The sequence below is a fragment of the Carcharodon carcharias genome, chromosome 22 (assembly GCF_017639515.1).
Source record: "Carcharodon carcharias isolate sCarCar2 chromosome 22, sCarCar2.pri, whole genome shotgun sequence".
Classification (NCBI taxonomy): domain Eukaryota; kingdom Metazoa; phylum Chordata; class Chondrichthyes; order Lamniformes; family Lamnidae; genus Carcharodon; species Carcharodon carcharias.
Window position 1 is genome coordinate 43,985,160 of NC_054488.1, and position 13,473 is coordinate 43,998,632.

Sequence of the window (13,473 nt, forward strand, 5' to 3'; positions counted from 1 at the left end):
CCTCTACCCACCTCCCATGGCCTCTCATATCCTCCATGCGAACCTATGACACTTCTGTGCCCATTCACCCTGTCTGGGCTCTCAGCTAAACCTCATTATATATTATTGGCTGAGAGTCCAGACATCCATTAGCCTGTTGAAACAGACTACATACAAGGGAAAAAAAATGCTTGATTGACAGCTCTTTCTCTTAGATCTATTTTGTAAATTTCACAATGTTTATTTCCGCAAGATAAAGAGGATCAAGTGCTTGTAGTTTCTGCTGTTGATACTTTGAAGGCCTGGATGATTGATGCTTTTATAGGGCTGTAGTAAAAGCAGTTTATTTTAAAGAAAGTTATGTATCAGTAACTGTTTTTTAAAAGTTTTTCCACAATGCCATTGTTACTATAGGGTGCATTGGTTCTGTGCAAAATGTATACTGGGTGAATAGGCATGGAAATGCCATAGATTGGCATGGAGGGTATGAGGGCCTATTGGGAATGGGTGGAGTGGCATAGGCTGACATAGAGGGTATGAGGGGCCATTGGTGATGGGTGGCGGGGCATAGTGGGCATGAGTAAGACCTTTTGAACTTGCCTTTCAAAAGGTTCCCTCATCCAGCCTATGGTTCATGATAACTCTGAAGGACCATGAACCAGAACTTCTTGCACAACTGGCCTGACTCCACAAAAATTGCAGTGGGCTAGGGGATGCCGATCCCTGCAATGGAGCTGGACAGGTCAGGAGTGTATGGTGTGGGCTTGTGACCCACACTAGCCTGCACCCTTATCCTATGCTGACGATAATTGGGGATGCCAGGAATAGGGCAGGGAATCCCGGAATTGGGTCCTGTCTGCCATTTTTAAAGATCTGCGGAGACTCCCTGACTGTGAAAATCCAGCCTAGTATCTGTCAAAAAAAATAAAACCCAGCCTATAGGAATAAAGTCTGCACTTTTCCACTTTTGGTCTGTTTGCTGCTTCATTACAGGAGCAGGATTTAGATCTAGAGATTAAAGGGCGTCATTGCAGTGAGATCCCAAAAGGAGAGCGCGGCTGGTTTCAAAATCTTTGCATTTTCCAAGTATCAAAAATTATGAAAAGGATACTTGGTACTTTTTAAATTCATTCTTGGGGTATGGGCATCGTTGGCAAGGCTCACATTTATTGCCTGTCCTAAGTTGCCCTTGGAAAGCTGAAGGTGAGTCTTCTCCTTGAACTGCTGCTTTCAATGCATTGAAAATGCTCCTTGTATGACAAAGATGACTTGATTGTCACTAACTTAAAACATTTTCATTGAACTCAGAGAAAACAAGGAACTTGTGGAGTTTGCACGAATCCGTCCATCTAGTGGTTGTCCTGGAGATCTAAATCCAAACCTGATGGTCACTGGAGGGTCATCTTTACAAGCCAACCAACTAGGAACTGATCCCAATGCACATCCTCACCTTACGCCTCCACATTGGCTTCCAAGGACAGGCAGCCCCTCCGTGTGGATGGGTGGGCATTCATACGGTCAGTCTTGCCATCTTACATTTATGAAAGAGCAATGTCCAAGTTCATGGGTTCAAGTTGACCCATGACTAGAGCACCTTTCACACTGGTATCCAATACACAGCTGACACAATGGACAATTTCTTTTGTTATTTTTACCCCTAAAACAAGATAGTGAGGTTCACATTTACCAACTTTTGGCTTGTTTACATGAAATTGTATTTCAAATACCAAGTGAAAGGAAAAAAAAATCAACAAAAATGAGTTGAAGAAATGCATGGCTAAAAAAGGTAGTCATGGTGCATTTATTGCTAATTACTAAATGGGGGTTGCCCGTATGGGAAATATAAACCTTGTAAACACCTGTATTGCTGATATCCTTAAATATTTTTATCAATGTATCAACCCATCTTTCTAAGCTTGAATATACATTGGCTCATCTATCGTTAATTCCATCTATGTAATGATGGAAGAAGTTTAAGAATTGAAAGTACTTCGCTAAATGAGAAGGTGCTTTGGTCCAGGTAGACAGGAGCGTTACCACACAAATATGTTACTTACAGTAAAATATAAAAGCACAAATGAACCAGTCATGAGAAAAAGCCAATGGTGAAATCATGTGTGGTTACAACAGCCCAAGAAAACATTCTGACATCTGATGCAGCTGTTGAGGAGATGAGCAACTTTTATGGAGAATTATAGTTGGGATGGAGCAAAAATAAAACCCCATATTTTGAAAGTGAATAACGTATTATTCATGCTTCAGTCACAAAATGAAAGACACCCTTTGTCAAATGAAAGTCTGGAGTTACATTTGAAACGCATATAAGTGTGAAGGAAACCAGGAAGTTCATTTGGTACTGTCAGCTGCTTAGAGCGTACGCAGGCCAATTTCCACATGAAAACAGCCATACAAATGCCGAAGTTGTCTCCAGCCACTGAAATTAGGTGTGAGGACATCTTGTGACTTCAGACTTGATATTTGCCTTAATTCTATCCAGGCAAATGAGATTGCCAACATATATACATGTTCCAAAGGAATTAGTCACAAGAGTTCCTAATCAAACTGAAAATGTGCATGGGTACAGTTACTTTATGCCTCATGTAGTGAGCACACCCTATTTACCAAAGTTGACAGAGCTTGGAAGACGCTAGGCTTAGGGAGCCGCAGGGGCATGCAGGGGCACTGATGCAGAATGCAGAAGCTGAATCTGTGCAGTAAAGAAAGGGGGCAGCCTCGAAAGGAATGTTTCTTGGTGCCACCTGAGTGCGGTGTTTTCCCTATCAGGTGCAGTTCCGACTTGTTTTCTTGGAAAACTAAAATGGTGCTGCTGTCAACCCCTTCTCAGTTCTTTGCAAATGGTTTGGAATGTAATGTCACCGTATGAACATCCTCAATTTCAGGCCATGGTCAACCAACTCCTTGCATGCATTTTTCACTTTTTTACTCAACAGTGTTGGAAACTCCACAAACAAAACATCGAGAAGATAGATTGCAGATAGAAGTATTATGAGTCAATATTATTATACACAAAGCCAAACTGACAGGAGAAAAGAAGGGTTTGTCAAAATCTATTATTGACCTAAGCCAACCCATCTGTACTAATGATGGTGGTATCTTCTTCCTAAAGCAAAAGCATTCTCAAAGTTGTTATATTTGGTTGAGCAGTTCTACAAATTCTAGCTTTCCAAAATGGGCCCTCTCATATCTTCCTACATCTGCCGCCAAAGTAATCCAGTCATTAGATGCGAGGGAGTATCTGATTACCACTTGTACAGGGGATAATCCTTTTTGCTGGAGTGTACAATACATAAGTAAAGCATTTCTGCTCATTACTCAGTTTGGAAATGCAGCATCTGGAATGTCGAAAATGAATCAGGCACAAGAGTTTTGTTTTTAATAACTGAACAGTACCCTAAACAGATGATTAGAATATGTCTTGGATTTTAGCACCCTATAAAGAATTATAAAATGTTACTGCTCAGAGACAGACCATTTGACACATCCAGTTTGCACTGTCGTTTTTCTCTGCATGAGCATTTAATTCTGATCCAACTCTCCTGCTCTCTCTGCATATACGCTAATATTCCTCTTTTCAAGCAACTATCTAATTTCCTTTCCAAATAATTTATGGACCCTGCTTCAACAATGGTTTGTGGTAGAGAATTACAAAAACTAATCCTCTCAGTGTGATGACATTTCTTAATTTGCTCCTTAATTCATTTTGTGATTATTTTAAATTTATGTATAATACTTTAGTTTCTTGTCCTCCATCTTCATCAGTTAATAACCTTTCATAATTTAACACGCTAAAAATCAGTGGATGCGGGCATAAAATTGATTCTCGTTTTAAACTAATGTACTCCAAATACTTCTCCAATTCAAGGGAATATTTTAAGTTCTGTTACTCAGTATAATAGATTTGTTTTCTGCTGCATTATGGACTACCACTGCCTTTCATAGACATTTCTGATTCATTGAATTACTTGAGCTTCCCCAGACAAGGAATCAGTAGTGTGATTATCTGATGCCAGTATTATCTTGAAATGTCAATGGAAATTGTGTTATGATTGGAGTGACAACCGTACCACCTAACATCCTTAAGATCTTTATTTAAGGCCTGTGGCAATCCAATGGCAAAGCCAGATTCTGGTACTTAAGGTACTATGGACAGTCGAGCAGTCAGCCCATCTCACTGCTGGAACCCGAAGGGATGGAGCTGCCCTGTGCCCATCTAGGCAGAGTGGCCCAGGTTGAACAACCAGCGGGGAAACCTTGCAATCCTCAATGCTGGTGCAATGCATAGTTTTAACTGGTAAAACTCTCAACAATATTCCTGCACACTCTGGGGGTTTCCTCTGGGGGGTTCCCTAAGCCGAGTGTCTTCAAGCTCTTTGGATTTGGGTAAGCAGGGTGTGTCCTCTAGGCCGAGCAAACAGAAACCATACCCATGTGGAAACACATCGACACATAATGAATTGCGACATGAATCAGCACATCACTGATCAAAATATCTTTTTTTAATGACGTCTCAGTCTCTACCTTGTGTTGTAGTTTATCCAAATCTTCTACGGCAGAACGGGTGAAAATATCATAAAATTATGCATAAAAAACCATTCCAGAATATCAGTAGCAGTTGTATTTTCCTCTGTACCACCTAGTAGCATTAACCCACCCACTGTGTTATTATAACTGATCCCAATAATTGCCAGAAGATTCCAACAGGGCAGTATTACCATATCTTTCCAATTATTATTGTTAGTAGTTAAACTGATGAGATCAAATTGCTGAAGTACATTTATTTATGACGAGGGACTAATCTCTTTTCCGGGGTAATTGTGTTCATTTGTTAAAAATATTTAACTGAAAGTAGTTACGCTGAACTATCATTTCACCTGTTGGAAAAGTAAAACTAGTCATCCATTTTCAACGACAACTGCAAGAAATGTTACATATAGCAGCATGTTTCTATTATTTTAATCTTCATTTTCTATGTTTTGGGAAACTGTCAATGTATTCTCATTGTGTAAGAGGTGATGCAGAACAGGATGATGTGTGATTTCGACAGAAAACTGGATTAATTCTATAATTGCCCTGTGACTCATTCTGTTTTTATCCCCTATTTTTATATGGATTTATTTTTTAATAATTGTACTTACCAATTTCTTCAGCCTTCCATTTAATTTCTTAAAAAACATATTCTGAAGGTATGATTTTTATAGGACTATTCAACAATTGATGTTTGTTTTCCTTTTGATTTGTTAATATTTTTTTGTTCTTTGTTTCATTTTCCCCTTATAATTTTTTAAAACTATTTGTGGGATGTCACAGGTAAGGCAGGTCATTATTGCCCAGCCCTAGATTACTTTAAAGGGCAGTTATAGGCTAACTGTATAAGATTGGCAGGTATCCTTTCATAAAGGGCAATAGTGTATCAATTGGACTTTTGCAACAATCGTGACAGCTTCATTTTCACTTATACCACATTCTATTTTCCAGATCTTTTAAACAGAATTCAAATTCTCAAACTGCCATTGTCAGTTTTGAACATACATACTCTGGATGACATGTCCAGGCCCCTGAATTACTCGCTCAGTTCTGTAACCAATAAACTATCATATCCCTTGTATAAAGACCATTTGAACTTTTGCAAAAGAAAATTATGGCACATACAAAGTGGCCAGTATGGCAGGTGGAAGTCACCAGAGGAATTGGCAGTCCGCTTAGTATTTACGAGAAAATTCTCTTTGGAAAAACAAATAGTTTTGAAAGCGTTGAGGAAGAAATGTTATTGCACAGACTTTGGGTAGATTTTCACTTTGGCATTTCTAGTTTTAGCACCAGCAATAACAGCAAACATTTATAAGGCGCTTTCAATGTAGAAAAATATCCCAAGGCAATAGAAATGTCAAAGGTTGTTGCTGAGCCAAAGGAGGAGATAGTTGGAGGGGTCTAAAAGCCTGGCCAAAGCGATGGGTTTTAAACACGGAGTAGGAGGCGGAGAGGTAGGAAGGTACTGCTACTGTGGTAACATCATCCCATAATTTTGCTTTGTCATTACTCCCTGTGGAAGGATATGTGTCTCTCCTTCCTCTTCTAAATTACTTTCTTTCTCGTTATACTCCCCTTCACAAATTCATCAAATGAGTCAATCAGCCTAATTGACCATAAATCATATGGAGGATGCACATTCTTGTAATATAAAATTTGCTGATGACACTTTTGCCATGTGGCCAGCAGTACACTGAGGTTTGATAACATTCAAAGTGAACTAGGCTAGGAAAGCGGCAAGGTTAACTCAGCCCTTCCAGTGTACGCACTTGATGTTTCCTGTTCCCAGGTGCATAAGCGTATGATTCAAGCTCATTTAAATTCCATTGAGCCTTCAGTTTATATTAGAATAATGCAATACCCCTTTCCCATTTTGTTTAAAACTAACGCAAACATCATTGGATATCCAGAATACATTTTACATAACCTTCCCTCATGTGCAGTAAGTGGGGAAGCTGATAGAACAGTGTCCATGATCTGTGAAAGGAGAGAGTTTTGATGGATCAAATATTCTCTTCTCTTCCTTTGGTGTTATTGCTGTGAGACACTTTATTAGCTTAGGAAGAATCAGCACCGTACTACAGAGTGATAGCTGAAGATGAGAAATCTGTACAAATGCTAGAATACATGGGAGAAGAATTTTTCTGGTTGCTTTGTATGATGACACAGATGCATTTAAAAAGTAAGTGCTTGAGATTGCACGTATTGACCAGAGCAGTTCATTCCCTGTAATTATGCATCACAATATGTACATTTTAACCTTTCTTTACTCAGCTTATTTTTTTTTTTACAAATGATCTGTTTTGTTTTTATTCACCAACACAGGAATCGGTCACCCAGCTCTGCATTCAAATCTACCACCTGGATTCCCAGCATCGATGCCAAGTGCCATGCAGACAGTATTCCCACTTTCCCAAGATCCCTCAGCCCAGCTTGTTATCCTTCCCACCGAGCCACCAGCACCACACCCAACTCCTCATCATCTCGGTAATGCAATGTATTAAGGGTGTGCAGATTAGGGGCATAAAATCCATTTGTTAATTCTGACCCTTTTTTTGCTTGATGTATTCAACATTGAATATTCTTTAAACAGGATTAAACGGATAGATCTTGATAAATTTTGACTGGTATCAAGATCATTTTTCCTGAAAATGTGCAAGTCTTCCCCATCCCTTTTACTATGGTTGCACATCTCCTGATTTTACTATAAATGTCCATGTTCGTGAAACCCTTTGGGATGCCTGTAGGATGTGTAAAGACATATTTAAATACATGTTCTCTTTTTCTTTTTCTCTCTTTCCCTAGCAGGCACATGGTGTAATTCTGTAAAAATAAGATGAACATTATAATGCGGGGAAACCATAATGTGAAAGAGATTCAATGATAAAACAATACAATTGATATTTCCTTTCCTATTTTTATAATTTATAACAATAAAATTACATGGACTTAAAAAGATCTGCATAATAAAGACCAGATGGGAAAAGGAGGTCCTTCCCATGAACCCTTGCCTGTTAACTTTGATAAAAGTGTGTTTTATTCTCTGCTAGTTTTATTTTAACTCCAGGTAAATTGGGCTTGTTGTGGTCTTCCTATTGTCCTTTGTGTTGAGGTGTCACAGTAAACACAGCAAAGAGCAATGGAAGAATAGACTACCGTTAGTTCATCATGTCATGAAGAGGTGAAATGTATTCCCTTTCAAACCCCAGAATGGCCAAATAATTCTCCTTTTCTGGATTTAATTCCATATCATTTTCAGTTGACATGTATAATCAGAACATATTTTGAAATGTATTGAAAATCAGATCCATATGTTTTTGTGTTTAACATCATCACAGCCTTCTCAGGCATCCACTTTTAAAGGTATAAATTAAGTAAAGCAACCCCCTAACAGAAATATATGATTTTACATATGACCTAAGATTATAGTATCCACTTTAAGTAGATTCTTCCAATCAACTTGTGTCATGTATTTCCTAATCAGTGATTTCTAATTGTTGGCATTGAGTGGAGGAACGATAACTTGAGGGTCCTGAACCTGAACCCTGTTACGATCTTTGTGGCAAAATCGTAAAACCAAAATAAACAAATTCACTGACTGACACCCATATGAAGAAGTTATCAATAAGATTCCAAATTTTGTAGCTTTTATTTTAATATGAGTCAGAAATGTGGCATTGTGTAGCTGCACAGTTCCATAATATGCTATTCTTTATTCATGCAGAGCAGGCCAGGAGTCTATCTGACTTCAGCTTTTACCCTTGAGTTTCACGGGTATGATTATCATCAGCAAGGCAGACTTCCCATAGACTCACAGATGTTTACAGCACAGAAGGAGGCCATTCGGCCCATTGTGTCCGCGCTGGTCAACAAAGATCTGACAACACTAATTCCATTTTCCAATGCTTGGCCCATAGCCCTGGGGGCTATGACAGCCCCCTTTATGAACCCCCTCTCTCTCAGTTCCCGATGGTGTAGCTTCCCAGAGTTCATTTCAACCAAACAACTAATAACACCCCAGTTCATGATTTTGTCACTTCTGGGAAAACACCCAGCTTTTTAACAGCTCCGAGCTATTCACAAAGCTTTCCAGGTTTTAGACATTTTTAGCCAGCTTCCACATTGTCTCCGAGAGCTCTTGTCTCCTTTCTGCCAAACAGAAAAGCTGATTTCTCCCTTAGAGTGATTTGCTTCTTCTCCTCACATGTATTCTGTTTTCCTCTTTCTGTCCCTGTCTGCTTTCTCTTTGTGTCTGCATCTGTATGCTGATTTCCTTCACCCTCCAGCTTCTCTTCTTGCAGCTCTCCTTTGTGTCTGCAGCTCTCCTTTATGTCTGCCAACCATACAACCTCTTTCTTAATTTCCATGCTGTTGGTACTGCTTCCAGGTCAAGGATTGCCAGGTCACCTGGACCAGTATTTCTTCTTATCCAGGAAAATTACAAATGATCCCTTTACAATTGATGCAAACTCTTAAAAGTCAATTTCAAACATGTTTAAAACCAATTACAGATTCCACAGACCTTTAAAAGAAATTGCACATTTTCCTTACTTTACTGCTTCCCGGTGCAAGGTCGGTATCATCCAAACTTAATGACACAGGATGAAAGCCATGATTTTGTTGGAAGGGTGAAATCCAGTGCTTCCAATGTAGTTCCCATTATACAGGAATCCCTATTAAAACTGTCTGTGCTTTGACACTAATGAACTTAAGTTCTAAAAAATCTAATTCGGAGAGCCTAGAATAAATAGGCTATGTAAAAATAGAAATTTACACAGGAAGAAACTTGAGAGTAAGCGTAAGTACATAAGTGTAAGTGTAAGTCTTCTCCAAGCCACTCACCACCCTGACTTGGAAATATATCGCAGTTCCTTCACTGTCGCTGGATCAAAATCCTGGAACTCCCTTCCTAATATTACTGTCGGTGCACCTACACCACATGGACTGCAACAGTTCAAGAAGGCAGCTCACCACCACCTTCTCAAGGGCAATTAGGAATGGGCAATAAATGCTGGCCTAGCCAGCAACACCCACATCCCATCAAAGAACGTTTATATAAAAAAAAATAAAAGGATAAGGTATTTCATTCCTCGGGCTTTATCCTAATACACCAACAAATTCACCAAGCCACCTTTTCACAAAACAAAGGGAGTGTGTGCCTGAAAAGTCTGGGTTACAATGCTGTATCTCTGTTGCTGACCTGTGCTTCCCTTGAGCACGGCTCCCGATGGAAGCATGGAATTCTGTATCTATCTTAATATAATCCACCAAGAATGTATTGGAGCAGGTCATTTACATCATTGTGGAAGTTATTAATGTTGGGGTTATCAAGAATGACCTGGAAATGATAATAATATAGTAGCGGGTATCCTGTGGCATTGCTCTTGCAATTTTATAGATTGGAATGTGCTTGTCAATTTCAGTAGTGGTTTAGAAATATTCAACTTCTTGAGATTGTTTTGCACCCATAAGAAAGCATAATATCAGGAGATTAGGAGTACCATAATTTCCGTCTCCCCTGAGAGAATAGGTTAGAATAAATGCACAGTGCGATGTCATTCCTTCTCAATGAGAATGTAGAGAAGTGGAACAGCACAGAAGGCAACATATCTGCAGCTTAGGAGAAACAAGGATGAAAGGGCCAGAAGAGCATTGACCATAGTAATATTGAGAACCTAGAGAGAGATGGTGCAACCAAGAGAGCAAAAACAGGAGACTGAGACTGAGGAAGAGATTGCCCAGGTAATAAGATTCCTTGTTTTGTCTTCTATTTTTGACAGGAAAGTCAAAAGAAAGCTTCTTGGAGGGAGCTATAGCTATATGGAGGAGATGTGGGAGCTCCATTTGAGGGCAGAGCAGATAGTGAGGCTGAAGATGTTGATAGATCAGAAAGGTGAAGCATGAAGTTCTCAATTGTAAGAGGTTGCCACTATTGGCTAGTCTTGAGGGATACCTGAAGAAACTGACTTTGGAGAATTGAAAAAAAACAGATTGGCATTTTCCCTTGAAGGATGGCTGCAGATATATATTTAGTTGATTAGCTTTTGCACTGCAAGAGAATTGGTGAGCACAAGGGGTGTATGATCTGAAGGAGGTTAATGGATCTAAAGTGGAATCATCGGTAGAAACTTGGTGAAGTAGGGACAGATTAAGGGAGTTGACCGAGCCCTGGGGACTCCTGAGTTAATGGGAAAAAAGTCAGAGGATGAGCCAAAAATGGCAGCAAAGGTAGAACAATTTGAGAGCTAACTAGATAGGTACATATTTCTGAGGAGGCCAAATGATGGTAATCTATTCAGAAGCAAGCAGTGTCAGATTTTACAAAAGTTCGGTATAATGTGCATTCCAGTGTTATATGAATGCTATACCTAACCGATGTGACAATTAATCTGGGAGTGGGCATTGGCTGTAACAAGGTGCATAATGATGTCACATAATTGCGCAATGAAATTTTCCCAAATATCTCACTATTTGAAACAAGGTAATTAAAAAGTCTGCTGTAATATGAATGTCAGGAATCACTGACATGCTCCCCATGTCGCCTGAAGACATCTATTGGGTACTAAATTGAGATTGACTCTGAAGCTGAACCTTTTTTTTTTCATTTTTGCATTAAATCATTCAACTTTAAGAGGAACTAAGTTGGTTTCTACATTAAGTTGCACAGTTAGATAATTTCGTTATTGATTGTAATGTAAAATGATCTCAAAATGAATGCTTCAATATGTCAGAACAACAGGGTGTCTTTGATTGCAGAAGATAGCACTGTGATACTGTCTAAATGTGATTCTTTCTTTGCTGGGGTCCTCCAGCTGAAGTGATGGATCCTGCGCATTCTCTTTGGCCACCTATTTATCCAGCGCGAGCGCCCACTTCACATATGCAGCATCCAGGACAGCTTTCAGTATACCCTCGCTCCCAGCTTCTGCGGCAGCAGGAACTCTACATGTTGCAGCAACAGCATCAGCAGCATCAGCAGCATCAGCATCAGCAGCAGCAACAGCAACGGGCACAAGCACTTGAACTCCAACGGCACTCACAACTAGTGGTGAGAAAAAAATGCAATGAATGAATTCTGTCTGCGTAGCTTTTTTTTTTGACGAATTACATTTTGACCTTCATTCCCCAGTTCTCCATATCTTTCACAGCACCCCACAATCGGCCAGACTGTGTAAAGGGCACCTCTCCTTTTGGAGTTGTACATACAAACGTACGAATTAGGAGTAGGAGTAGGCCATTCAGCCCCTCGAGCCTCCTCTGTCATTCAATAAGGTCATGGCTAATCTGATTGTGGACTCAACTCCACATTCCACCTACCCCCGATAACCTTTGACTCCCTTGTTGGTCAAGAATCTACCTACCCCTGCCTTAAGAACAGTAATTGACTGTGCCTTCACCACTCTCTGGGGAAAGAGTTCCAGAAATCCACGAGCTTCTGAGGGAACAAATTTCTTCTCATCTCTGTCTTAAATGGGAGACCCCATGTTTTTAAATAGTTCCCTAGTTCTAATTTCTTCCACAAGGGGAAACATCCTTTCAGCATCCACCCTGTCAACTCCCCTCAGCATCTTATATGTTTCGATAAGATCACCTCTCAATCTTCTAAACTCCAAATGATACAGGCACAGACTGTCCAACCTTTCCTCATGAGATAAGCCCCCATCCCAGGTATCAGTTGAGTGAACCTTCTCTGAACTGCTTCTAATGCATTTATATCCTTTCTTAGCTAAGGAGACCAAAACTGTACACAGTACTCTAGATGTGGTCACATCAACCCCCTGTTCAACCGTAGCAAAACATCCCTACTTTTATATTCCATTCTCCTTACAATAAACAACAACATTCCATTTGCCTTCCTAATCACTTGCCATACTGCATATTAACTTTTCCTGAATCATGTACCAGGACACCCAGATCCCTCTGTACCTCAGAGCTCTGCAATCTCTACATTTAAATAATATGGAACTTTTCTACTCTTCCTGCCAAAGTGGACAAGGTCACATTTTCCCACATTATACTCCATCTACCAAATTTTTGCCCACTCACTTAACCCCTCTATGTCCCTTTGCAGACTCCTTATACCCTCTTCACAACTTACTTTCCTATCTATCTTTGTGTTATCAATAAATTTAGCAACCATACATTTGGTCCCTCCATCCAAGTCTTTGTAAATTGTCAGTGTAATTGAAATTGTAAACAGTTGAGGCTCCAGTATTGATCTCAATGACACTCCACTCATCAATGTTGCCAACCTGAAAAAGACCGACTTATCCCTACTCTCTGCTTCCTATTAGCTAACCAATCCTCTATCCATACTAATATGTTACCCCCTACACCATGAGCTCTTATTTTGCGAAGTAATCTTTGATGTGACACCTTGTCAAATGCCTTCTGAGATCCTAAGTACACCACATCCACAGGTTCCCCTTATCCACATTGCTTGTTACCTTCTCAAAGCACTCTAAATATCAGTAAAATGTGATTTCCCTTTCACAAAACTATGTTGACTCTGCTTGATTGCATTGAGATTTTCTAAGTGCCCAATTATAACCTCCTTAATAATAATTCCAGAAATTTCCCTGTGACAGATGTTAAGCTAACTGGACTGTAGTTTCCTGCTTTCTGTCCTCTTCCTTTCTTGAATAGAGGGGTCACATTTGCTATTTTCCAGTCTGATGGGACCTTTCCAGAACCTAGGGAACTTTGGAAAATTAAAACCAATGCATTTGTTCTGAGTAAATAGTTTGTTGTCGAAAAAAATCATGTAATATCGTACCTGAATTGGAAAGCAATCATAGGGACCAAGGCTGAAATCTCAGCTGGAGTTTTGATGGTGGCTGTCTTCTCTCAGCTCCTTCCCTTGTATGAAGCTACAGCAATTGAGTGGTGCCATGGGAGTTCTAGAGTATAAGAGGAAGTTGTGAGAAGCTGCTATCAAATTAGATT

The 13,473-nt window shown here is 39.7% G+C and overlaps 1 protein-coding gene across 3 annotated transcripts in view; it reads left to right on the forward strand.

Moving 5' to 3' along the window:
* The window catches only part of bahcc1b (BAH domain and coiled-coil containing 1b), a 277,536-nt gene that overhangs the window by 142,560 nt on the left and 121,503 nt on the right, over positions 1–13,473 (forward strand). For all 3 annotated transcript variants that reach the window (XM_041216621.1, XM_041216623.1, XM_041216622.1), the window contains exons 7-9: positions 1,288–1,496; positions 6,853–7,014; positions 11,340–11,575. In XM_041216621.1, the coding sequence (XP_041072555.1) occupies positions 1,288–1,496; positions 6,853–7,014; positions 11,340–11,575 (607 nt within the window). The remainder of the gene's footprint in view (positions 1–1,287; positions 1,497–6,852; positions 7,015–11,339; positions 11,576–13,473) is intronic.